Source organism: Salminus brasiliensis, chromosome 1, assembly GCF_030463535.1.
Source record: "Salminus brasiliensis chromosome 1, fSalBra1.hap2, whole genome shotgun sequence".
Lineage (NCBI taxonomy): Eukaryota > Metazoa > Chordata > Actinopteri > Characiformes > Bryconidae > Salminus > Salminus brasiliensis.
This window is the reverse complement of record NC_132878.1, coordinates 48725882-48751453: the sequence shown is the minus strand read 5'-3', so window position 1 is coordinate 48751453 and position 25572 is coordinate 48725882. Positions and strand designations below refer to the sequence as shown.

At 43.8% G+C, this 25572-nt stretch overlaps 1 protein-coding gene across 9 annotated transcripts in view; it reads right to left on the bottom strand.

Moving 5' to 3' along the window:
• enah (ENAH actin regulator) overlaps window positions 1-25572 on the bottom strand; it is a 95474-nt gene that overhangs the window by 60474 nt on the left and 9428 nt on the right. For 5 of the 9 annotated variants that reach the window (XM_072680917.1, XM_072680925.1, XM_072680968.1 and 2 more), the window contains exon 1: window positions 4241-4661. The exons of 1 other annotated variant lie outside the window; for it this stretch is intronic. In XM_072680917.1, coding sequence (XP_072537018.1) covers window positions 4241-4329 — 89 coding nt within the window. In that variant the 5' untranslated portion in view covers window positions 4330-4661. Of the gene's footprint in view, window positions 1-3876; window positions 3947-4240; window positions 4662-12025; window positions 12106-22293; window positions 22315-25572 lie in introns of those variants that run through there. 3 more of the 9 variants (XM_072680959.1, XM_072680934.1, XM_072680951.1) reach the window with 3 other exon arrangements.

The window sequence follows — 25572 nt, the reverse complement described above, 5'->3', positions numbered from 1 at the left end:
GTGGATGTAGACGTGACCCTGGCACACGTGCTACTTGAGATAATCTCGGCCTCAGCTGGGATAGTGTATATATTGATGACAAAAAATAAATAAACACAAATAGATGCTATAATCTATAAATGAAGTGCAGTGAGCATAAAGTAGTAGACCAATGAGATTATTTCCCATGGGGAAGAGGGGTAAGGTCAGTTTACCACAGAACGTCTATAGGGCCGCATGATATTTATCATACTTTGTGATTGATGATCATGTTGATGAGGACGTCTATAGGCTACATTTACTTTTACTGCATTTAGTTGACGCTCTTATCCAGAGCGACTTACAAGGTGACTTGTATTACACAAGTGGGCCAATGTAGTGTTAGGAGTCTTGCCCAGGGACTCTTATTGGTGTAGCGCAGCACACGGTCACCCAGACTGGGAATCGAACCCTGGTCTCCCACATGGTGTAATAGCTCACTGGCAGCTAGTGGTTTTATCTGTTGCGCCACACCAACCACTGTACTACATATCACTCACGGCCACTCCGTCAGCATGTTATTTTGCAGTAATTAATACGACAGAGGACGATGCCACAGGAGAGCTGGAGGGTCCCCTGCACTGCCAATTTATCACCTCCTCCACGGCAACAGCAAACAGGGCTCAAAAATACACTCCACTCATAGACCATGAGTCACACACACACACACACACACACATGCACACAAGTGGTGATCTGGTAGAAGTAGAGCACATTCATTCATGCCATGCTTTGCAGGACAATGCAATGCATCGTTGCTGCAAAAACAGTTGTAGTGACACTTTGCCCTTTGCAAGATCTGGTCGCTTTCTGCTAACGGCAAGGGCACAAGTCAGTCTCTTAAAAGGAACATGGCCAAACACAAACAGAATTATGAGCACCACCAAAAGCTCAGGCACTGACTGTTTGGAGATATTACAAGCTACTTTAGTTATATACTAGAAGCTTAAAAAAAAAAGTTAGTACCAGTACTTACTGCTAGTAGTGTGGGTTAATGTGTGCATCACTACATCCTTCATGCCCACTGCATCCACTAACCTGTACCGGGTCCAAATAACACAGATTCAACAGCGTTCCTACAGATGTCCTCCAAGTGCTGACCCAGGTGCTCAACCTGGGTCAGTTCTACTCTGACAGTTTCCATTCATCAATGGCCAATGAAGTGTGTTCTTTCTCCTTTTGAACTGACATTTTAATAGTAACGCATGATTCTACGCAACTTTACTCTTTTAACATGACCCTGCTTGAATAAAATCTGACATTCAACTTTTCAAAGAATGCATCAATTAGCCCACTATAACGGAAAGCTATTAGCATGTTTCCAAAGGCCTCAATTTGGTTAAATCTACCAGGAGATCTTACCCTACTTTATTGAAACGTCTGTAGAATGTTAGTGCTTCATTGCTTTATCATCTATTTTGGTAAATTTGCAGTTCAGGAGCTGTAGAATAGATTTTGGAGCATCACTGACGTCAGCATATTCAGCACATAATTTATCATTTTGTTTAGGCAGAGGTAAAATGTCCAATTACTGCCATGGTTTATCTACATTGCTGATATATGATAAAGATCCTCTTATGCAGAGCTCACAATACAAGACGTTAGCCCTGATTTTCCGCTGACAGGTTATGGAAGTCGATGAAAAGGAAAAAAAAACAAAAAACAAAACATCAGCTTGGAGGTAAATCTGTTTTCGCTCGGGGCTCAATTATCGACTCATGAAAAAATCTACCATGTTAAATACCTGGACCTGCTGGCTGAAAAGTGGGACTACCAGGTTATGACTGACCGTGAGTGCGGTGTCGTGCTCCAGCCAATGAGAACACAAGGGGAGAGGAAAGCCAAGCAAGAAGGCAATAGAGGGGGGGGGGGGCTAATATAGTTGCTAATATAGTTTCTGGCATACACTCAAACATGACACCAATGTTTTCATTGCAAAAATGTAGATTTACTTCCCTCTGCAGAACAGACAATCCCGGTGCAAGAATGAAGAAAGAATGATTGATTCATATAAACGGCCTAAAACAGGAATTAGGTTAATGGTTGTGTGGAAACTGCACTTTTTCTTTTTTAAGAGGACAATATAAACTAATGCACAGGAAACACAGTATGTGTGCAAGAGCACATTAGAGAGCTTCCCGACTGTGATCAACAGGTCCCTCTCTTACAACTGACAGTAATTAGCCTGACCTAGGACAGTAGCATGGCAACCACAATCCCCTTGAGAGAAGCACCTTGCCTTCCCACCTGCCGCTAGCTACTGCTGCTGCCATTGCACACACACTTTTCCTGGGTTCATTAGGAAACACACTGTTACAGTGTACAGGCTTACAGACTAGAGGAGTGGACCACTTGACAAGCATCATCACCACAGCAAAAGCTCCCTCAAATTAGCAGCAAACAGCCGTGAGACCCTTCCCAAACACCTCCTGTTCTCCTGACTGGAGCTAGAATGCTGTAGACTTATAAAGTATGCAGAATGCAAATTAAACAACCACGAAAAACTCCCAAAAAACTGCCGTTCAGGTTGCTAGATAAAGTTATTATAAACGAGCACTGGTGTAAAACGTAGCCGCAAGAAGGAGCCGGTTAGGAAAGAACTGAACCGTGCAGTTCCAAGCAGTTAAAAGAATTAGGCCTGGGTTTGAAGTGCTGAAAGCAGATAATCACAGCATGTGACGTGTCTACCATCATCTCAGACAGCTAATGCTAACATAAGTGACCTGGAGAATTTGGGTGGGGCTAAACTGCTGTAGGCTGAATATGAGGAAAGTAAAAAGGTGCTGGTTTTTGTGAGCTCACTATGGTAATGCATTCAAAACGGGCTGTTTAGCTTGCAGCAGAGGGGACCGAGAAATTTTTGGAAGATAGTATTGGAAGGGTACAATATTGGATTGCTTGCCATGTGGATAACTCGTACACCACCAGCCTGCAGTCTCATCAGACATCGGTGGGGGACAGGAACACACGATTCTCACGAAAAAGTCAGAGCAGTAAACCAGTCATTAAAAAGTCTAGTCTGACAGGTTTCGCTCAACAGGATCAGCAGTACTGGAGGTCACAAAAACCTAAAAAAAAATAAATAAATAAAAAATACAAACACTATGGTCCTTCACACACTTAAAAAAAAAAAGAAAAAAAAAAGAAAAAAAGTGTGTCCTCATTCGGTGCCAAGTTGGCCAGTGAAACCGGCAGCAGAGGACAAGGCCTGAGGCAAACACAGAGGTTGCGAAGGGTTTGACAATGCTACCTTGTTTGTGGAAGTCAGCTCAATTTGCCTTTACAGAGTGGCAGGGCAATGAGAAAGTGGCAGGTGAGTGCTGACTGAGACCAGTTCTCCCTGAGCAGGCGCTTTTTACCGAAGCCTCCACTAGGCACCCATTCACACACACTCTTCCCCCTTCTTCGTCTCACCCTGGCATACGGGCACATGGACGCACGCTTTCACGCCCATCGCGTAGACATCCATCACTTTTTACGCTCGTTACTGGAGGCTCCCTTGGGGAAAACCTTAAGTGTTTGCTGTTAATCATGGCTGCGACTGGCAGCACTGTTGCTGCTGCTGGATGAAAGCTGCTTATCTGCCCACTTCAGGTCGCAGCCCTTTAAATAAGGAGAGAACGAGGAAAACCCAACAATAAAAGAAGGTTAGGGTCATTTCTTTGTTCGATTTCCGGCCAGTAAAGCAAGATTCCAGTTGGGTCTGCAGAGTAGCGCGGTTAAATTGCTCAAATCTTGATCAATGTTTGATGACAGAATTCCGCAGTACACAAACGTTTATAGCTCGCCTAATGGTTCGAAGGCCAATTACAATCACGCCACGGGGAGCTATTAGAGAAAATGCAATAAGAATCTTACTGAAGACATCAGCCCCACTTCCATTAGCGAGCTCATCCTCCATAAACCACATTTATGACAGCGCGGCGGCACTATTAAACAAATCTACAGCTACAATCAAACCAGGGTTAGCAGCAGCGATGCCATTCCTCCTCCAGCCCTGTATCATACGGACATGAGGATTTTAGTTCTTTTTTTTTTTTTTTCTTTCTACCCACCCTTTTCTTTTCACCAGCACATTATGCAACACTGGAGCCTGAGCGTTCGAGCAGCATTAAGAATGCAATGAGCCAGATGCTCTCCCCTTCCAAATATGCAACAGATTGCTTTGATCCACGCAACCCCCGGCCAGACGGAAGCCCACGGAAACCCAGCGCCTACGTACCGGTGCGCTTCCATTTTTGAAGATGCCGAGCATCTTTCGCCCAGGATGAAGCCAGACAACTTGCAGTGTGTCGCAGACTGGAGCTGCATGGCCAAACCACCCCCCTTTCACCAGAAACCCCCCAGGGCGACTCCTCGGACGCTGCGGATTCGATCCCGATCACGCTCGCCTATTCATCGCCTTTGCCCGGCTCTGAACGCATCGGTGATTCATTATTTAGAGACGGGCGCGAGTCAATGGCGCTTCCCCATGCCGCTCGCGTACACAATCCCGCTTTTCACAGTGTCGGACGGTAACCTGGCAACAGGCATTTGAGCGCTCACAGTTGTTGAGGAAGATCACGTTCAGGGAAGATGAAATCGCTACACTGTGTTATTACTGCTCAACTGAGCATGTTTTTAATCTCTCTCGCTCGCTCTCTCTCCCTCACACACACACACACACACACACACACACACACACACACACACACACACACACACAGTCCTTCCTTCCTTCCTTCCTTTCTTCCAATGCTCTCTCCTCCTTCGCTCTTTTTCTCTCCCACCCGCGCTCTCCCCAGTCTCCTCCGCTGCTCTGTTCTGAAAAGAGAAATCTCTTCACCAGCTATGTGCTCTCTTTGTTTCGATACAGCCGGAGCCAGGCAGTACTCCGAGCAGGGCTTTCGAGATGGCATGATGTCCCTGAGGGGGGGTGGGGTTGGGTAGTGGGGTGGTGAAAATGCATGGATTTGAAAAAATTGAGGCACCTGCGATTGTAAAAACCTGCAGGTCTCAACTAAAAGCAAGTCCCCACAGTCAGCTAAGGTTAGGCAATATGACTGCATGACCTAATGACGGATAGGCAGTATGACCCACCTGCAGGAGTGCCTCTCGTGTTGCATCACAACATATTGTAGCATACTGCTGTATCCTGACCGGCATAGAAGCTTGCAGCTGGGGCTTTTCACTGTAATGCTGGAAGCAGCCATTGGAGAACTGCTGATACAATGTTGAGGGCATGGAATCATGCTGTTGGTACCAAATTCTGACCTCAACCATCTGTGTGCCTCATCAGAAACACAGCTTCATCAGATCAGACTCAGTGTTTTCCTAGTCCTCAACTGTCCACCTTTGGTGAGCCTGTGCCCACTGCAGCCTCAGCTTTCTGTTGTTGGCTGAGAGACGTGTAGCCAGTCAGCATCGAGGTTGGAGGGCTTGTGTATTCTGAGAAGCTATTCTGCTCACCACAATAATACAGAGTGGTTCTGAGAGTTACTGTAGTCTTTTAGTCAGCTCAGACTGTTGTTCTCGCTCAAAAAAAAAAAAGGCATCTAAAAAGGACTGCCACTCTATATTTCTTTATTGCACCATTCTAACTTCGGTTGTAGACCATTGTGCTGAAATTCCCAAGAGATCAGCAGTTTAGAAGTACTTAAACCAGCCCGTCTGCCACCAACAAGTCACATCACACTCAAAATCACTGAAATCATATTTTTCCTCATTCTAATTGCCAATTAACATTAGCTGAAGCTACTGGTCCATATCTGCATAGCACTCCCACCACCAGTTTACCAAAAAAGGGTAATACTGGATATAATCACCCACCCTCAGCCCGCTTCCTCAACAACCAGTGTCATCATCCCTCACTCAACGCAACAGACTTTTGACCTCTAGAGACACCATAATGGAAACATGCAAGCCTCAAGATGACCTAATACAAGGACCATTTGTCATGACAGAGGGTGTGCATCCAAGAGAAATCAGTGGCACCAAAGGTTTAGGGGAAAACTTAGGGGTGGGCCTTTCTTTCCCCACAGGACCTGCAGAAGACCTACAAATTCATGTTTACAGAACATTATATATGTGACAGATGCACTCTGGGTTCATGCAGTGTGGTGGGTGGCAGTTAGGAGCTTTTCCAGTTCCCGTTGCCTGAAATTGGCCTGTTCAATCTCCACAGGAACAGATGGGCATGAGTGACAGGTCAGCTGTGGGACAAGGGGTTTGTCAGGCTATAGAAGGAGTTCACTCTGCAGACGCTTCTTCGCAATAAAGCAGACACTCTAAAAGGATCCAGGCTATAAACACTGGCATTAATACTAGGCGCTGCGTAAAACGGAATGGCTGATGGGGGCAGCCCTAGGTATGACCCGGTCCAAATCACAGCTCTAAGAGGGATTCATTTTATTTACGAATTATAGGGCTCTGTTTATTAATATGGGGTCATCAAGAATGATACTCAAGTCTAGAAGAACGAGAAAGCACTGAAGAGCTTGCATGCATGTAGAATACAGACCTGCCGGAAGCCGTGAAAGCCACCTGCAGCGACGGGTGCCCGTGAGTAGGCAGTAACAGTAGGTCAGGGGGAGCATGTGAGTGAGCGAGACCTGGAGCAAAGTATTAGCGGCACACATGGTGCATGGGTGGATGGCAACAACACCTACAAATCTGGACTCTCGGGATGGGGGTTATTTTTGTTACAGTAGCAGATTAGATGCCCCTCCACTTATATCAGATCAGCATTGGCAAATAATTGCTTCGTGGAAAATCTTGATGACGATCCAATACCCAATGCCTTTGCTGGGATGTAACGACTTTATAAAATGTTTGTCCATGGATCAAAAGCCTCTTTTTAAAACAATGTGAAGTCCAGAACAGATATGTTTCCTATTAATAACTCACTGGGTAATGGGTACTGCTTGTGTTGGCTGCTCAGTTCAAAACACGCCCTTGGGATTCAAACGAAGAACCCATCAGTCAGTGTCTTGCTTGTGTCCAACAACCACAAAGCCTCCAACACTACACTGTGAAGCAACTGTACTAGATTCCACAGATCAGCTCCACAATGCCCTGCCATATTTGGAAAGAAGAATGTGAGTGGACAGAGACCGACAGACAGAAACAGACACTGACTGCTGGACTGTGACTCCAGACAGGGCTACACTTACTAGCACACAGCTGTCCAAATACATTTATCGGTCAAAAACTGGGCTGATCCAAGACTTTCATAAGAATTGTAATAGAGACTGTACCCTTTACCCCACATTTCTGCATACCTGCAAACTAGCCATCACATTAAAACCACAGACAGGTGAAGTAATAACACCAAGTAGGGTTGAGTAGGATCAGTCAGTGAGTCGAGTCCTTGAGTTGCATGCAGGAAAAATGGGCAAGCTTAAAGACCTGATCCATTTCAATAATGGCCAAACTCTGATGGCTAGATGACTGTCAGAACATCTCCAAAACAGCAGGCAGATCTTGGGCATCTGCGATATGCAGTGGTCAGTCCCTACCAAATGTGCACCAAAAAAGGACAACTGGAGAACCGGTGATGGGATAATGGGCACCCAAGGCCCAAGGATAGCCTAACTGGTCCCATCCCATAAAAGGCCTTAATGGGTCAGAGCTGTTTTGGCACCACAAGGGGGATCTACATTACATTATTATTATTATTATTATTATTATTATTATTATTATAACCAATCGCTCATGGGTGTAGTTATAACAGTATATGCTCCTTTAATGACACGCTGACTTTGACTAAATTTAACTCAACCTTAGTCAGAACTCTGCCTTTTCCTTTTACCTTTTCCTAAGAAAAGACAAAGAATTAGATCACTGTCAGACAAGAGAGATGACCTCATCTAATCTCACATGGGAAAGGTCATGTCCCTTACAGTGCTAAACATTTCAGAGAAATCAATATCACTCTCTGAGATGGCCCTACATCCCCAGCTGCTAAGAGGATCTAAATGAAGCTAGTGGACATGACGTCCTCCCTTGAACCGAACACTTAGCAAAAATGGAGCATCATCAGCACCACCTCATAACTCCTAGGTTGAACCACAGGTCATTAGTAGTTTTGCAATAGAAAACTGAAGATATCCTTTCATCCTGGCCACGCCTTCAGACAAAGAAAATCTGCCTTTATCTGAAATTGTGTGGCATAGGAGAAGAAAAACATGCAACCGCTTTTCTTTTTAACCTCCTAATCACAAGGCAAAGAGATGATGTTCAACCGTATGTAACACAAACCCTCAGCTATCATGCCCGGGAGACTTGCATGGATTACAGCAAGCTGTTTAGTGAGTGGCAACAGTGATCCACTGCAGCATCAGAGTCGGGCACACACATTTCTATCCCAGAAGTGTATCCGCATCCCATGCTCTCATGCACACAACTCTAGAGGATACTAAATTTAGCCCTAACCAAATCAGCTTTGTAAGTCACAATGACTGCTGGAGCCAGGCGCCGCTGCTCAGTCGCTTAATGTCGCAAGTATACCGGTTTATCATAGCCAGCAGGATGGGAGTGAGATACAGACGCGCTGTGCAGACAGACAGACAGACAGACAGACAGAGAGAAAAAGAGAGAGGCGAAGAGGGAAACAGGCTGTGGAATCAACTCCGTACAGAGAATTACACTAGAGCTTTAACTGGCAGAGACTCTGGTAATGGATAGCTGCCACATGGAACAGATGCATTGCTCCTCAGAGGGATATTTACACCACTGCTTACAGTAAAGTGCTCTGAGCAAGGGTACGCCACTGACCGCTCAGACCATCAAATCTTGTGGCCAAATGAAGGTGTGCCGTGAGTGTGTGCACAATCACATTCGATGGTTACAGTTGATGAATTGCCACAAAATCAGATTGGATGCAGGTAGTTCTGACCCAACCGGGGCCTGAAAGAGCAATAATGAGAAAAGCCACAGGATTTGCATTTTCAGCGGCCAAGATGTAAAGCACTGTGTCCAGGGCCAAAAGGCCATGTCGAGCCAACTGGTTCAGTGTTCAAATCTACATTACATTACATTAGAGTTCTCTCTGTCGCTCTGAACAATCCCCTCTCCAATGACGACATAAAAACTTTAGCAAATAATGAATAAATAAAGGCCTACATCCTTTCCCGATGTCCCAAGCTTTATAAGAACATTAGTGCTAAAATATTTTCACTGTAAATGTAATTGAAATTCTCAATGGAATTAATTTACAAACTACGATACTAGGTTACCAGGGACGGCAGCATTGTACAGGCTTTGAACACTTGTTCTAAAAATCCTTTCACACATCTAAGAAACCACTCGAGTAAGTGGTAAACATGCATAAACAGTATATGGTGATGAGGCAAAAGAACTAAAAGCAGCTGCGAACATATTACACAATTTGTGCCCAATATTCACAGACCTTATCTACAACATTTAGCAAACAATTATCATTTACATATTTGATAAAATGAATGAAACCTGACTAGTTTTCCACATTCATAACACAAATGGGGGCTTGTATCCAGCACAGTTTGCTGATTACCCTGCTCGGGTGAGTTTGAGCAGGACCAGAATTACCCATCCCTGACTTATAGCATAGGACTATATCCAAGAGAACTACATCCAACAGCCACTCTGGAGGTGCATTGCTCCAGGTGGTCTCTGCACAAACAGGAGGAGAAAAATTATATCCACCACAAACATCACCACCACATGTTTTCCCTTCTCTTTCTCCTCCTGTACGACCAGTATTTTGACCAAGAACGCTTCCTCCAATGTGGTAGAAAGCGGTGTTGCAGGAGGTGCGTCGTTCTCCACTACGGACTGTAGATTAGTGTCTAGCATTCAGGTTGGAGTCCTTGATCGCTTTGGAATGCCCACTTTTCCACAGTCCAATTACACAGTCTTGATGGACAAAATCATCTTGCCCTCACCACACAATCATTGGCCACCTGAATATCCTGTTTCACTCAGAACCTCATCTTATTAAAGAAGAAAATTCCCCTGCAATTCTGATTCATGCTGACCTAAAGCAAAAACCACAAGCATGCGGGAACAATGCCTTCAATGGCATTCAGTAAATAGCTCATTTCACTGGAAAGCAACAGAGATGATGTAATCACTAACCTGGTATCCAAATGAAACCAGTACATAGAACCAGACATGCCTCAGTGGCAGGTCTGCCCGCATGTCTTCTAGTTAAAAAAATCCTATGAACCTGTTACACTGGTGCCATGGCCTAGTAGGCCTAAACTACGAGCTAGGCCACTCACTGAATACTGCCCTGTTCAATAGTTCTATGCGCATGATCCCTAACATACATTTGTCAAAACTGCAAAGCGCCATGAACTTTAACTTACGTTACTATTCAGCATCAAAGCTCAATACAGATGACTTCTTCAAAATCACTTCCAGAGGAAACTGTTGCCTAATGCAAACTGCTCAGCGCTCGGTATGATTCAGTCAGTGTCGGTAAGCTCCAACTTCTTGGAAATGTATCTGAAATCGCAGAGTCAACTTTTCCCTGTGTGTTTAGAGCACTGTAAACATTACAGACAAACACTGTTTCCAATCCTTAAGGGTTCACTTCAGAGATGCACTGTTACGAGTGAAAAAGGCAGAAGGTCATCCAAAAAGTTTTAAAAGTATAAACTAAGGTAAAAGGTTGGGCTGATATTTTAGAGTACTTTTACTCCCAAGGAGCACCGAATGTGCACACATGACTCTAAAACATGCATGTGTATGCGCACGCTTCAACTACGAGCTAGGCCACTCACCTCATTCAACAAGAATTCGTATCTAAAACAGATGTTTTACTCATAAATATCTACTATGAACGGTCCTAATTTGTTCTCCCAGAAAAGCAAATGAGCATCAAAACGCAACCATTCAACATGAAACATAACTTGTACCAAACATGCGTGCAGACTAATGTCCAGATACGTCAACGTTATAGCACCACTGAGCTGTAAGGCGGCCATGTACTGTCTCGATTAGCCACAAATTCCAGAGTCCTTCTAGAGACACCCCAGAGATTTTTTTTTAAGCAACATTAGGCTGTCAGTCAAAAGCAAACAGGCCAACAGCTTAGCTTTCACAGGGCTTAAAGTAGAAATTGACCAAGGGTTTAAGAGTGACCTGATCCACATGGATCACAGAAAGGTGGCGAAAGGGGAGACGGACAGCACCAGGCATTCATCGTTTCCATACCTTCATTCCTTTAGCAAACTACGCGTCAACAACCATGACAATGTTGCACTGGAACAAAAGGCAGCTCATATATATATATATATATATATATATATATATATATATATATATATATATATATATATATATATATATATATATATATATATATATATAAATAAATAAAAGACCACCCTCCAAGTCACATTTTTGCCATTCTTTGAAACCTTGATGTTCAAAGGTCACAGATTCATTTATTCAAAATAATCTTTCAATAACTGCAACCCTGGGCATCGCAGAAACCTCAAGTAAGCAGCCTTATCACTTGATTCCATCTGTTTGTACTATGGGTTCATTTTGCAGTGCTGAATTATAGAGGTGCACAGTTTCTACACAGGCACTAAACACAGTCAGCATACCAAAAATAAATAAATAAATAAATAAATAAATACTCAATTTAAAATATGTAAACCACAAAATCAATTAGACCACATTGATTAATTTAACCTGGAGGGACTGAAGATGAGGGATACCTAATAGAAACAGTCTTTCTCTTGGGTTGGATTCATCCCAGCATAGCTCTTTATGTAACCTATAAATGCAGCTTGTAAAACTATGAAGTCCAATAAAGATATTTTTTGATTGGTCACACAGCTGAAAGCCCACTCCGGCACAACACAGGACAGGACTCGAATCTAACCCGTATTGCACTGAACCGAAAATGAACCAAACCGACAAAAGTCATGTGTAGCCGAGCTCGGTTTGCAGGAAAGTGCCTACAGGAGCGTCAAAACCGCGACCTCTGGACGTCTAACAGAGCAGCTGATCCCCCCTCTCACCGTCAACTTACACATCACGCGTCATTGCTGCGTGTTCCAAAGCTCCACCTGTGAGGAGACGGTCTGCTCTCGTCCTCTTCCCGAGTTGCCGTCTTCCGTGTCTCTAAGGCTCTCTGCGAGCTCTGTCAAGCTCCTGGACGAGTCTCCAAGCTCCCCAGTTGAGCCCCACCCTTCAGGGCTAAATCTGGAAGCCTGGGCAGTCCCCTAAAGAATGTCCCCTCGCCCCAGAATAAACCTGCTGACCAAAAGGCGTCATGAGCTCACTTTATTTTTGGGGGGAGGGGGTGTCTCAGGATCACTCCTCCGCCTGTCACCACATCTCATCCGTTCCCCCAACTGGGGCAGTGTAACAGTCAATGGGTTCAGCCACCGCCTGCTGAAGGCAAGCCAGCTAAAGTTGAATCCATGTTGAATTTAAGGGGGGAAAAAAAAGTTAGGATTTCTCTCCCTTCCGCTAATGTTGACTCAGAAGCAACAAAGTGAATATCACAAATATAGCACTTGAATGGCATGACAACAGCACAGGCTGATTTCAAACACTGTGCAATGTGCAAGTTTTCCTATAAAGTGGACATTCCAGCAAAAGGTTAGAGATGTAATGGAATTCATGCAGCGTAAAGATTTCAAAGGTCAGCCACCTCAAATATCCAGCCTTCGCCTGAGTCGCGACTTCGAGAATTTGACAAATCTGACAAGGAGCTGACTAGATTGCGGGCCTGTCGAGTTCCTAAATCACCGGTAAAATAAGCAAACCACCACAGTGCTCAAACGATGAAAGTGGAGGGCATGGAGCGAGAAACCTCTGACCTCCGTCCCAGAGCTATTTTCAAAAGGCCAAGTAACTTCCATCAATATAGGACATGGTGATGTAACTACATGTGAGAAGCCTTGTCCAATCTACGCTTTGGTCAGTGGAGGCTATTCTTCAGTAACCATGGAGAGGAACACTGCAGGAGGAAAGGTTACCCTTGAAAGAGGACTAAAGAGCCACAAAACGGAATAGCAACACTAAACAAAAACAGGACCCAAACAGAGGGCCCCCTCAAACGCAGGGAGTCTTCTGTCTCTCTGCAGCTCACCTTACGTCCAAGGCTTTTGTTGATCTGGTCTCTATGGTGACCTGGCTCCAGCAATCCTTCCGTGGAGAGACATGGGCCAGTGGATTCACAGGATTAGCAAGACAAGGGAAGGGAGCGCTGTTCCCAGACGGATTCGGGCCGGGCCAGGCCAAAACATTCAGAACCGCGGAGGCCAAGCTAGCTCTCCCTCCGTTCTGGTTTGGACCACTGTATAATTTAGTGGTCTGGGCAGTCAGCTAAAATGAACTGAAGAGCCAAGTCCCAAAGCAGCAACCAGATGCTACTTATTCGAGGCACTGAGCCTTGCATATCACGAGGAGAGAAAATTGCAAGTTTCAGCACCATGGAGCAACACCGTGGCCCCAGTACCCGGTGTCGGTGGTTCGGGGCAGCAGTGACTTAAAGTTTCAAATAGATCAAGGAAGCCTTTAACCATGGGAAACTTGTGTTTGCTAGCAACATGCTGTTGCTACAACAGGTTGAGAACAAAAGCAACTGGCAGATGCAGTTTGGGTTCACAACACTTGTGAATGTAGCTAGACCAGCTAGACGAGTCCAGGTCATGAAGTAAAGGCTCTACAGTGGACAAATAAGGGACAAATCTCAAAGAGACACGTACAAGAGTCTTGCATCCACAAAATGATTTTAAAAAAGCTGCCAAATTCCGCTCTTTTAATAAAACTCAAAAGAACGCTGGATCCCACAATGCAAAAGAACCCTCTGGCCATTAATCAATCAAATTTAGGGGGCTCCATGTGGTCCAGAGGATTAAGGTGCTTTCACTAAGAGCAGAGGACCGCTGGTTCAAAGCCCGAGAGCGCACAATTGGCTTTGCTCGTTCAGGTGTGGGCTGATTGGACTTCCTGCCTCCATCACTCCCAGTGTGATGTTGGTCGGGCGTCTGTTAGCAGTTTTATCGAAGCTAGGGTGTATGTTGGAGAAGACATGCGCTAGTCTTCATCCTCCTAGTGTTGAGGGAGATTGGGTAACCTTTTCAAAAAAAGAAGGACGAAAAAAAAGGACAGAAATAGGTCATTTATCATTAGTACTGGTAAACTGAGGCTTTGACAAAGCTTAGTGCTCGGACATCATTAGGGATTGTCAATTAACGCAACAGTGATGCTTCAGGTGATCCTCTTCATGTTGGAAGATTTAAATCTGCACACACTGCAAAATATTACATAATATGTACATGTTATTCCCTTTAAATGGTAAAACAATAGATTACTACATTAATAAACCATTAGACCTCTATAGAACTAGAACATTTTGTATTTGAGATGGACAATGCCTTGCTTTCTACAACATGGAAAATATGTGAACTTAGACTTTACAAGAAATTTACAGCTCACTTTTGCAGTACTCGCATCAACACTGTAGATAATCCTGGGAAAACATATCGATTGTCTCGCCAGGCCCAAATATCAAATTGAAATGAACAGCAAACAGTAGAAAACTTCCATCATTATGAGGAAGCCTAGCTAAATGTGGAATTACGATGGTTTAGTATCATGGTATCAGAAGGTACAGTCACTTGTTCAGTGACCTTCAGCTGGTAGGGCCAGACCCGGAGAAAGAAAAACTGAATGTTTTAAAAGAAAAGGGAAAAAAATATATAAATAAATAAATTATAGACTGTCTTTTGGGTTCCATCCGTCAATTTATCAGCAGCTTTCAACAGGCACAAGCTGGATCTACTGCTCACTAACGCTGAGACCATAATCCCTAAATCTTTTAATATCAGGCTGAAAATGTTCAGCCAGGGGACCACAAAAAAAAAAAAAAAAAAAAAAAAAAAAAAAAAAAAAAAGTCAGGGACAAAGATGAGGTCCCACTGAAGGGGAGGGAGGTGTGTGTGGGGGCTGGGGGAGCGATACAGCCATGTGAAATGATGACGATCTGACTCTAAAGAAAAACCAGAGCGCTCTGACTGATGTTGCTGGGCTATTTCTGCAAACGGTACATTATGTGAAGAATGCAGCCACATAAACAACTGAGAAGTAGCACTTATTATTCAAGCTGCAAGCTGCATATTTATGTACAAGCAGTGGTCAAAGCAACGTTTTTTTTAAATATATATATATATATATATATATATATATATATATATATATATATATATATATATATATATATATTCTCTGCATGCGAGAGACAAAACATCTGACCACAGGATGGTCTATACACACACGGTCCTCAAGGCAAAGGAAGCCACTCGTCTCGAGTTGACACACCATCATGAGCGGATGACCACAGCATAAACCCCCAAAATATACATAAAATGGTACGGATATAAACACACACTTCATGCTTTGTATATCTTGTCTTTCCTAGCTGAAGCTTTGCTGGTGTCTTAGCCACAATACCACTCACTGGATGTCAGCACTAATATATATATATATATATATATTACACACACACACACACACACACACACACACACACACACACACACAAAGTATACCAGTAAAATGCATAAACCAAGATGCTATTATATGCCAGTTAGTTTAAACAAATACAGTACATATACAACCAATCTACACTGTTAGGTATACACACCCCCGACATATTGGAAAATACACGTACGTGTACGTGTGCTTTACAGACCATGGAAGGGGACTGCAGAAGCAGTACGCGAGGAAGCCAAATCCAGGGAAGCGAGCAGCTATCAGTGCTAGACTTAACATTAACTCTACCTGTATTACCTAATTGCTTTACCTAATGGCTTAACCATCTCCTCAGCTAGCAGGACGCAACAGCAGCACTGTAATCTGGAATACGTATAATGATCTTGTTACAGTGCTAAAAACAAAAGCTGTGCTATGTGGACTGTGCTGTAAACATGCCAATCAAAGCAGAGCTCATCAAATTATTCTCAAACCCACCATAAAAGGAAAACTGGCCTGTGTTATTCAGAAGCCAAAACACATGGCTTTTAAAGGGAGCGTACGATCTACTACTGCCATTTGTTTCCCCAATCACTGTAACCATAGGCACATGCTTATTATTTCAACACCAAGGAACTGCTATGTATAATGGTTTACTTTCATTTATGATTATAAATAAAACAGAGGGCTTTTCTGTATGTCCATTTCCAGACAGTTTCAGGCGTGAAACATGCTAGGTAGGGGTATAAGAAAATAATCATATATCAAAAGTATCACAGTACTATGTTTTGCAGCACTGTATGGGTTCTCATAAGCACAAGACTCATTTTTAATGAATAGCTTACATGCAAAGACTCGTGGCGGATGTAGTGTTGTGTTGTACTCCGTCTTTAGAGCCCACTGTTCCGATCTTAATACCCTGAATCGTAACCCCTGTATCGCGAGGTGTACTGTACTGCCATTTAAAAAGTTTGTTTACTGAAGAGGGCTTAATAAACTTCTCCATCTTTTGAGGACGGCTCATCACAGATGCACGGCACAGCACGGCATACACTGAGATTCAAGGTAGAAACCCAGCTGAGGTATCAACGGGTTATGGCGCACCTCTGGAATGCTAAGCAGTCCAGCATTCTGCACTCAAGGGATCATTAAAACATGTATTTTTAGGATGAAAATACTTCTAATACTAAAAATACATCCAGGCACGTTCATGCCAATGAAGCTCCAAACAAAAAAGTACATTGAAAAAGACAGAAGTAACAATGACAAGAGAACACTATGTGAGGAATGACTGGAAACAATGAGTTCACACTTTTAAACGTCTCCATTTTAACGTCTCCTCGAATTCCAGAGATGTGTCCTGCTCTCCTGCCTTTCCTGAGGTAATTAAGTCCACATGGAGGTGAAACGGAGCTTCGGTACCAAACATGGCAATCAGTGCATGATGAGTCATGCTCCCGGTTAAGCTGCTTTAACCCCTCCGCTTCTGGCCTTCCCAACTTTCACTCTCGTTCTCTGCCTTTTGAGTGAATGTCAGCCACTTGGCACTGAGGCCTCTATCCTCTATCCGCTCAGGAGCGTGAATGTGTGTGTGTGTCTAAATTCCATTCAGGGTTGCAACTCAGCTTGCCACAGCGATGAAGCCGGCAAGCCACTTTCCATATTATATCTCATGGGGGGGTGGAGAGAAGAGAAAACCCACATCACCACATTCTTTCCAGCCCTTCAGACCATCAGTCAGTGAGGCCAAGGTCTGAGGCAGGAAAAGAAAAGTAGAGGGGAGAGGGGAAAAAAAAAAAAAAAAAAAAAAAAAAAAAAAGGACCACAGCGCAGAAAATGCAGAGAAAGGGACGCTAACTTCATTGCAGCTGACTGAAAGCCATCCATTTGTTGTAACCAGCCTGTTCCTTGGTTCCAAAACAAATTTAAGAGCACAAAAGAAACATTGGTTTCAATTATGGTTGCGGACATCAAAGTTTAGCCTCCTCGCACGGAATATCTCAGCAGTGGAGTTCTCGATGTAGCAGTGTGTGTGGACTGCTGTTATGGTTTGCCGTAGTCTGGTGAACGGTGTGTGCCTATTAAGGTGGTGACCACAGGGAGGCAAGGAAGGGCTCAAGGGTGTTGCAACCACAGCGCTAACCCGGACCGGCAGTGCTTGGGTCTTCAAAGCAGCCGGCCGACTGTAGGATCTGGGTTACGAAACAGTAGCCAGCAGAGGCCATGTGACCTTAGCCTGGCCCCACGCTAGAGTGTGCTGCAGCAATCCCCAGGGAGAATAGAATTCTGCATTCACCCAGCGACTCGCACTCTCTCAGCAGGGATGCTGCACAGCCCCGACGGCTCAGCGCTGCACATTCAGCATCAGGACATTAGTGCTGAACTGCACCATCTAGCAGGTTTCAAATCTGAGCCAGGTTTTTATACTTCCGTAATAAATACAATGAAGGCGCATATTCATCCTAATGTTAAACTTGCATGATCAACGTGCCTGGGGTCTGAATGTTTAGCTCTGGAAGTTCAGAGCAGAGGTATGTATATTATGTAGCTAATAAGTCACCCAAGCTTGTATGCCATCATGCAAACTGCGTGAGTAAAATTAGTCTCAAACCACAAAGTGTTAAAGATGAGCTAAGCTATATGATGCTTATCCAATGCCGATTTATATTTCGGAAAGAACTCCAAGGCTCTTAAGACTACAATTCACACCGTTATAAGAGTTCTAAGTAATTTACAGCACTTCTGTTGGTCCACTCATCCAGAATTATTCACAGAGGGTACAGAGCAGCTACAGTGTTCAAGCGGCAAACGGACAAGAATGAAGATACATGTTTTTCATTGGACAGCAGCAATCTGCAGTAGCCTGCCTGACTATGGCGAGTTTGAATGACTCAAAGGAGCTAGAAGACTCGCCTGGTTCTCGCCTGGAGTGGGACAATCTGGGGACCCCTGCAGTAGAGAGTGAGTGTTTGACAGAATGAAAACTGGGTGGCGGGTTTGTTTGACAGTTATAGGGAAGCAATGCAGTGTATGCCTTTTACAAGGTGAAAACACACTGAACTATGTTGGGTGCTGGGTGATATGGAAAAATTTTATTATTTAAAGCCATTTTTTACAATATACAATATTTATCACAATATTTTGTCATGTAGACAAAATGCAACAACAGAATACAATAAAAAAACTGCTATCCAAATACACTACCATACTGAGTACCGTGATTGTTACTCAAAATATGCTGCACTCCATTGAATTAAGACTGATGCCACTAGCATCTCCAAGTTACACAAGCATCACCTGACATACTGCAACTCGTAGCTAACGTAGCTAAGCAGTAAGGTAAACCACTGAGATGTTTATTTGGGAAACACCCAGTGCTTGCAGTCTCGCTCCGACTCCGCTCCTGTGGCAGGCCAGGCGCAGTTAATCACGCCGCGAGTTGCAAGGCTCTTAAAAGTCTGCCTAGACACTGAAGTCAGCCAAAGAGTCGGCTTGGGGGCATTAATCAAGACTGAAAAGCTCCATACTGAGCGGTTTTGAGTCATTAAAATACGAGTCCCTGGTGGAGCGTGGGCAACCCAATTCAGAATCTGTATTTACTTACAAATGAGCACTTGCACTCGGGCCTTGTTCCAGCAGCTGATGTAGGACACCACAGTAAGTCCCCTGCCTCTTCATCAGGCTGCAGTTCTGTATATGGCCATTTCATATGTAGAATATAGCCAGTCTACTGTTTGCTTGCTTTTTTGATTGATCATTTGAAGGCGTCCTCCACCCTTTCAGTCTTTAGTCAAGTCTTTCATTAGGGAAATATGGAAGTGGGCTACAAAACGAATGAAAGCCAGCACATGGGTTCCTCGGGAACACATTTGGTCAACACATACTAGCGACTACTAGGTAGTTTTACATGATTTGCTGCAGGATCTTCTTGGTAGAGCAGTGCTGTTCCCTGTCCAAAGTGAAATCAACTATGGTTACTGGTACTTCACTGGTATACTGGTATTTCACTTCCACTACATTCAGCCACTATGAGGATTTACCTTGGACTTGGAAGTGCTTGTACTATGCTTACCCATGTTTAGATCATTCCACAACCTGCTCTACAGTTCGGTAATGCCTCATGAAAAGGTGCAGATTCAATCTCTACATGTAATGTTTAAAGTGTAGCGTAGGGCTATTGAGAGCAAAGCTACATGCTTTTGACAAGTGTGGCTCCTGCACTGCATATCGTGGAGTGTATCATGTCCAGGTTGATATTCTAAAAGGCCCATGACCTACGCTTTTCTCGAGGTCCACTTCTAATGCTTGTTTGGTTTTACGTCCATTCTCCATTTTCCAACCTCTTTTTATCCCTCAGAAACAGTCTGTCATGTACCGAACCTCATTCAAAAAGCACTCCTGAGCTAAAACTCCTGAAAACAGCAGCGTGAATAGGCGAGGGCTAAACTGTGGTAGGCCGAACAGGCAGAGATATGGAAATGAGTTTGTTCTCCTGACCGAGAAACAGCACAGACTGTTTTTGCAACTTAGTGTCCATATATTGACTGTATTACTGGGAGGGTGAATGCGGTGTTTGGAAGCTTTAATAGTGTTTAGATATTATCTCAACATCCGTATTCCAAAGAAGCAAGGGGAAATTCAGTCGTGCACGATACATGTACGTTTAATCTGGAGTAACACGGTGCAGTATGGCAGTGGTAGCTCCGTAGGAAGTCTATTTAAACAAGAGAAAATAAACATGCTAGTGGTTCTGATCTCAGATTAACTTCGTTCTTGGAACTGAGTAAAGTGGACGTTATCATGACACTTAAATATAGTCAGTATATTTAGTTTACACCAAACCACTACCACTGAAAGGCGTGGAATTCCCCCTAGTTAGCCCACATGCTACTGTCGCCTATAGCCATGAAGCGGTTACGTTAAAATTACTTGACATTTTAAAGGCAACTACAACCTCAAAGCCATTCATTTTAAGAGCCCACTTGCTTTAGGAGTTGGTGGTTTAACTTTTTATTGGCATCCTATCAGATTTCATCAGTGAAAATGAATCACATGAATCAATTATTAAATAATCCTTAGACCCATATATCCCCATGTATCCCCATATATCCCAATGTACCCTTGTAGGTGTGGGTCCTATCCTGCTTAGCCCAGTCTCCCACGCTGCTCATACACCACAATTTCTCTCTATTAATTAAAAGCAGCTTTGAGCTGGGTGTAAAACTGCTCCTTTGCGAGGCAGTCTAGCCCCCTGAGGATGGAGGAAGAAAATGAAAAAGAGAGACCGAGTTAGCAGCTAGAACTGGAGTCTGTGCTTGTGACAGAGCACACAAAAAAAAGACGAGGGGGGGACGACAGAAGGAAGATTCTTAAACTTGCACTCTAGTTGGTTGGCACGGAGCCATGAAAACGGCCCCCGAGGGCCTTTCGGCACATGACCAGGGGGAAGACGGGGAGGAGAGAGAGGGAGTCAGCCACGGAAAGAGGAGAGGGGCTTTGTTAGTATTCCGAAGGCGCAGCCCAGTCGGGCTGGATGCTGTGGACGAGTGTTTAGTATGCTGTCACCAACCAAAGAGGAGGAAAGAAGCTGCAGTGACCTTACTGCAGTCCCTGAGGTCTGGTTTAAAATGCACACAAAGCCCAGAGAAGCATGAAAACACACTGATTTGAAAGGGGCTGTGACGGAAATACCACCATGGCAAGAGGAACTGCCAATGTGCATTATACCATAGTCCAGTTCAGACCTTGCAATGGGTCTGGCTGCGAGGCACTCGTGAGTGCCAATATCACACGAGCTCTGTATGTACAAATCTGCCTTATACAGCTAAAACCCAGTGACAATGACTTAGGAACAGTTTTAAACGACAGTCACCTTTACAGCATGGAGAAGGCCCCAGATAATCTTTCATGTAAGTGGTCTTTGCTTGTTCTGCTGTGTTCTCTAAGTATGTATCCGGTTGACAACATATTTTCATCAGTGTGTGCAACGAAATCCAATGCATGGATCTGGCATGGCGCACATGACAGCCCAGAGCCCTTCTGTTAGGTTTGTTGCTTCACAAAACACACAACACACGCATGTCACGAGGGCAAAAGCTACACCTGCCTATTGTCAGTATACAACTGTATCAGCAGCAGTATAACTGTATTCCACACTATTACAGAACCGTTGGCCAGCAGTAGAGCACCGGTCTCAGTGTTTGAAGGGTGGCACTGATTTTTCATCTCAACAAAAAAAGGCAGTGCAAGCAACACTTAAGCTAGCCAAGCACAGACCAGGAGAAACTATTCCATGAGGTGGAGAACAAACTGCTGAATGAGCCCCAGCATTGAAATGCAACAGCGCTCGATTACAGATTGGAGGTATTTGTAAGCCTCATGTATAGGACGGCAGCACACACGCTGTAGCACTTTCTCCAGTGTATTAAGTAATTAATCTTGAAGCATGACAAAGTGGCCAAAAGACACCAGCTCAACACCCTCAAAACTCTTACTGTTTGACACGACAGTGTGAAAGATTTGTACAAAGTCGGGCAGGTGTGTCCATGACTTCTCCATTACCCGCATGAGAAATGCATGAGACCCTGAGGGTTGGTGTTTACTGATGCTCACCTGTTCTCCCTCCTCCCCACAGGAGGCAACTGTGATCAAGCTTGAAAGGACAAGAACAGGTGAAATGCCAAATGTCCGTCTTCTGTTTATGGTTAGCATTAAGTAGATATTGGAACACGTCAGCGGACATGCCCATATAATCACAGACAGAAAACGTAAACCAACCAGAAGCCAGAAAATCTGCAATCTGCATTTCACAACCTGTAAGCCAGCTCTTCTCCGGCTGTGGAAATTGAACCGATGTGGAGAGCTGAGAAAAAGAGTTCCTCGGTTGGGGATCAGGCAAGTTAAGAGTTTATAATCCACTATCTAACCCTTTGTGACCAAGTCTTGCTCTAGCAATAATGTAACGAGAGCCACAGGGTGTAGGATAAAGACATTAGAGGGGAACGTAGGCAGTGAGAGGAGGGCAGCTGTTCTCCAGACAGATGGGACAACACAGGCACCACCTGTTCTAGACCCACGCAGCAAAGAGTCCCAGCAGGACAAACCAAAGGGAGTAGGGTTTTTTTTTTTTTTCTTTTTTTTTTTTAAAGGGCAAGAGGCAGTTGGGGGTTGTTGAGAAGATGAGCAGGCCGAAGTGAAAGCACATAAGTGAAGTAGAAATGAATGCTGATCGCTGCTGATTTTATATATATTTATTGTAATTATATGTGGAATCCAGGAATATTGTATCTGGCTTTGTCTAGTCATCATTACCGGACATTATTTCCAGCCTGCAGCAGTGACCAAGCTTCCTTAGCAGGCAACAAAATGTTGAGTCTGCGATGTGTAGGGCAACACAAATATTATTATTATTATTATTATTATATTTATTTAGAATTGAAACGATTCCTTCTGCCATCTCAGTCACGGTGCCACCATAATTCAAGGTTCTGCCTCCGAAATGGCGTGGTGTTCCTTCATGGCACACCGATTTAACAGATGCCATTTCAAGCCACTGATCTCTGCAGGAACATCTGAACATTGCTGCACTTTCAAGTAACCAATGCCTCTTTTCCATAATTGACTTTGTTGGCTAATTGCTACAAGCTGAACCCAACTGTGCCATACCGGCTAATCAGGCAGTAAACAACATGCAAGCCCAACGTTATGAAATGGGACACTTCAAGGTAAAACCCACTCGAAACTTAAAAGGCCAAGCTGTTCCCCACAACCCAAAGATTTTTGCTTGATGGCAGTTACAAGGAAAGAAAACCTTCTGGGCGAATTCTGGCAACTTGCAGATACACCTTTTATCTGAAAGCCAGCTAAGTAAGACAGTTCAGAAGAAATTTCACTTCAGCTTAAAGAAGAATGCAGCTGTACAGTGTTTACAACTAGGCCATCCTAGGCAGTGCAGTAGAAAGACAACACACAATCCACGTAGTGCTGCTCATGACCAGAGGTCCAGCGGGACCGCAACTGGTTGCAGATCCCAGGAGAACTGAAGCATTTCATGTTAATTAAGCCTGAAATATCAGCATCAGTCTCTGAGCAGTAGATTATTGTATATACATATTTTGTTTTACACGAAATGAGGCACAGGATAACTCCAGTGCTCAGGCAAGGTTTATAGAGATATGGACAGTTAAATATGGTAATGGAGATCAGGACACACCACCATCAGAATGATATCAGGCAAAGCTTGGCTCAGTACAAATACAGTACAAATGTTTGTTGCCTCCATTTAAAAGGCTGCTTATGCACAGTTAAATCTAGAAAGGTGAGGATTCATTAGGATACAAGGCCAACAGTTGTTTGAACGTTTGGTATTTTCTTATTGAAGGGTCCAAAATGTATCTTCAGTGTGATTTGTTTCAGACCTTTAATTTACAGATCAAATTACAAAGCGGTCCTTCTTGCTGCCAGGCGCAAGCCGTGCCAGAGTGGAGAGGAAATCAGTAGTCAGCATTCCCATACACCAACTGATGACAGGATTGCTGGACTCAACACTTTACAATCCTATTCTTCTTTCCAACACATATTTTACATAAAAGGCACAGCAATAACCGCAGAGAGGTTCTCTTGCACCATTTGCATTGGCCTATCTAAGCTACAGTTTCAATGGTAGATTGGAGATTTTATGGGTATGATGATAACCTCAGATTGAAGGGGATATCACCTGTGTAGCATATTTCACAAATTTTCCACTTGTTCTTATTATTTTTCCCTAAAAGAGACGAAAACAGGTTTTTGTTTTGGTTGAACAAGCTATACCTAGAACCGGAGACAATTTATTAATAGAATTATAAATGAAATTTCTCCCTTTTGAAAATCAAACTAAATGAAGCTGCATTTGAGGTGAAGCTCTTTAAGTTATTTTTTATTCATGGATGAATCTGCAGATTATTTTCATTATGATCAATTCATTGATTGGTTGGTTGTTTTTTAAACTCTGAACATAGTCAAGAAATAGGTGGGATTCGCTGTTTGGTTGCATTATTATCCAGTTCCAGTAGCATCAAGCAAATGTACACAGTGTGATATCCATCCATTTTAAAAAGTGATGTCACATTTTTATGTGCAAAAATACTCACTGCAACTACAACTGGCTTCCAAATTTAAAAGCATCTGCTGTGTTAGATAAGAAAAGAAACAAAAGGAGGAGTGTTTCAGTGTCACACAAAAGCTGTATTTAAACATTCGATAGAGGAAAGTCCAGCCCTCACAAAAAGACAGAGGAACCCCCAGGGGTCTTCTACATTCAAGTCATTTACACTCTCCGTAGTCAGGCGCCAATTACCTGAGCTTTGAGCTTTTCTTTGCATGGCATGTTGCTAACCTGCTAGCAGCTTACAGCTTAAGGTTTATGGCGGGGATGGACGCTTATGAAATTTGCTTGAGGATTATAACCGTTGTATGTACACAGGCCATCACTTATTCTCCACATGACCGTATGCACTGAGCTGTAACAGTCCATACAGAGATGAACAGGGCGAATACATGTACAGTTTATTGCTGTTATCCATGACTGTCACAGGTACCGTACAGGTGGAGAACATTTGCAGTTAAGAGCTAGTTAAGGCATCTCTTCTAGTTTCCACTGTTGTGGCCTTTTGAGGGTCTGTGCTAGCCTCCACCACTTTCTCACTGCGGTCCTGCTCTCCTTTTACCACACGAGGTCTGGGTCAGCGCACTGAATGGACACAAAAGCACAGTTTTTCTCAGTCAGGACAGGTTTTGAAGCCAGTGTCAAATGATCCACTTTCAGGGTCCAGCTCCATTGTTGCGGAGACAAAAGGGAGATGTTTATTCAGAACAGTTTATTATCTAGGGCACTGGGGGCTCCACAAGGAATGCTGTCTCATTGCCCCACTAACTTCAAAGATTTTACCCAAGCCAGGGCTTTGGATGCACTTTTCTTTTTTTTTTTTTTGCAGCACCAAACATAAATCTAGCGCAGAACGGCGTTTTCCTTTCACGTTTTGTTGCCTCGGCAACGTAGCGATAACAAGGAACAATGTGGCTCGCCATTGTGGCATCGCTTTTGCAAGGCAA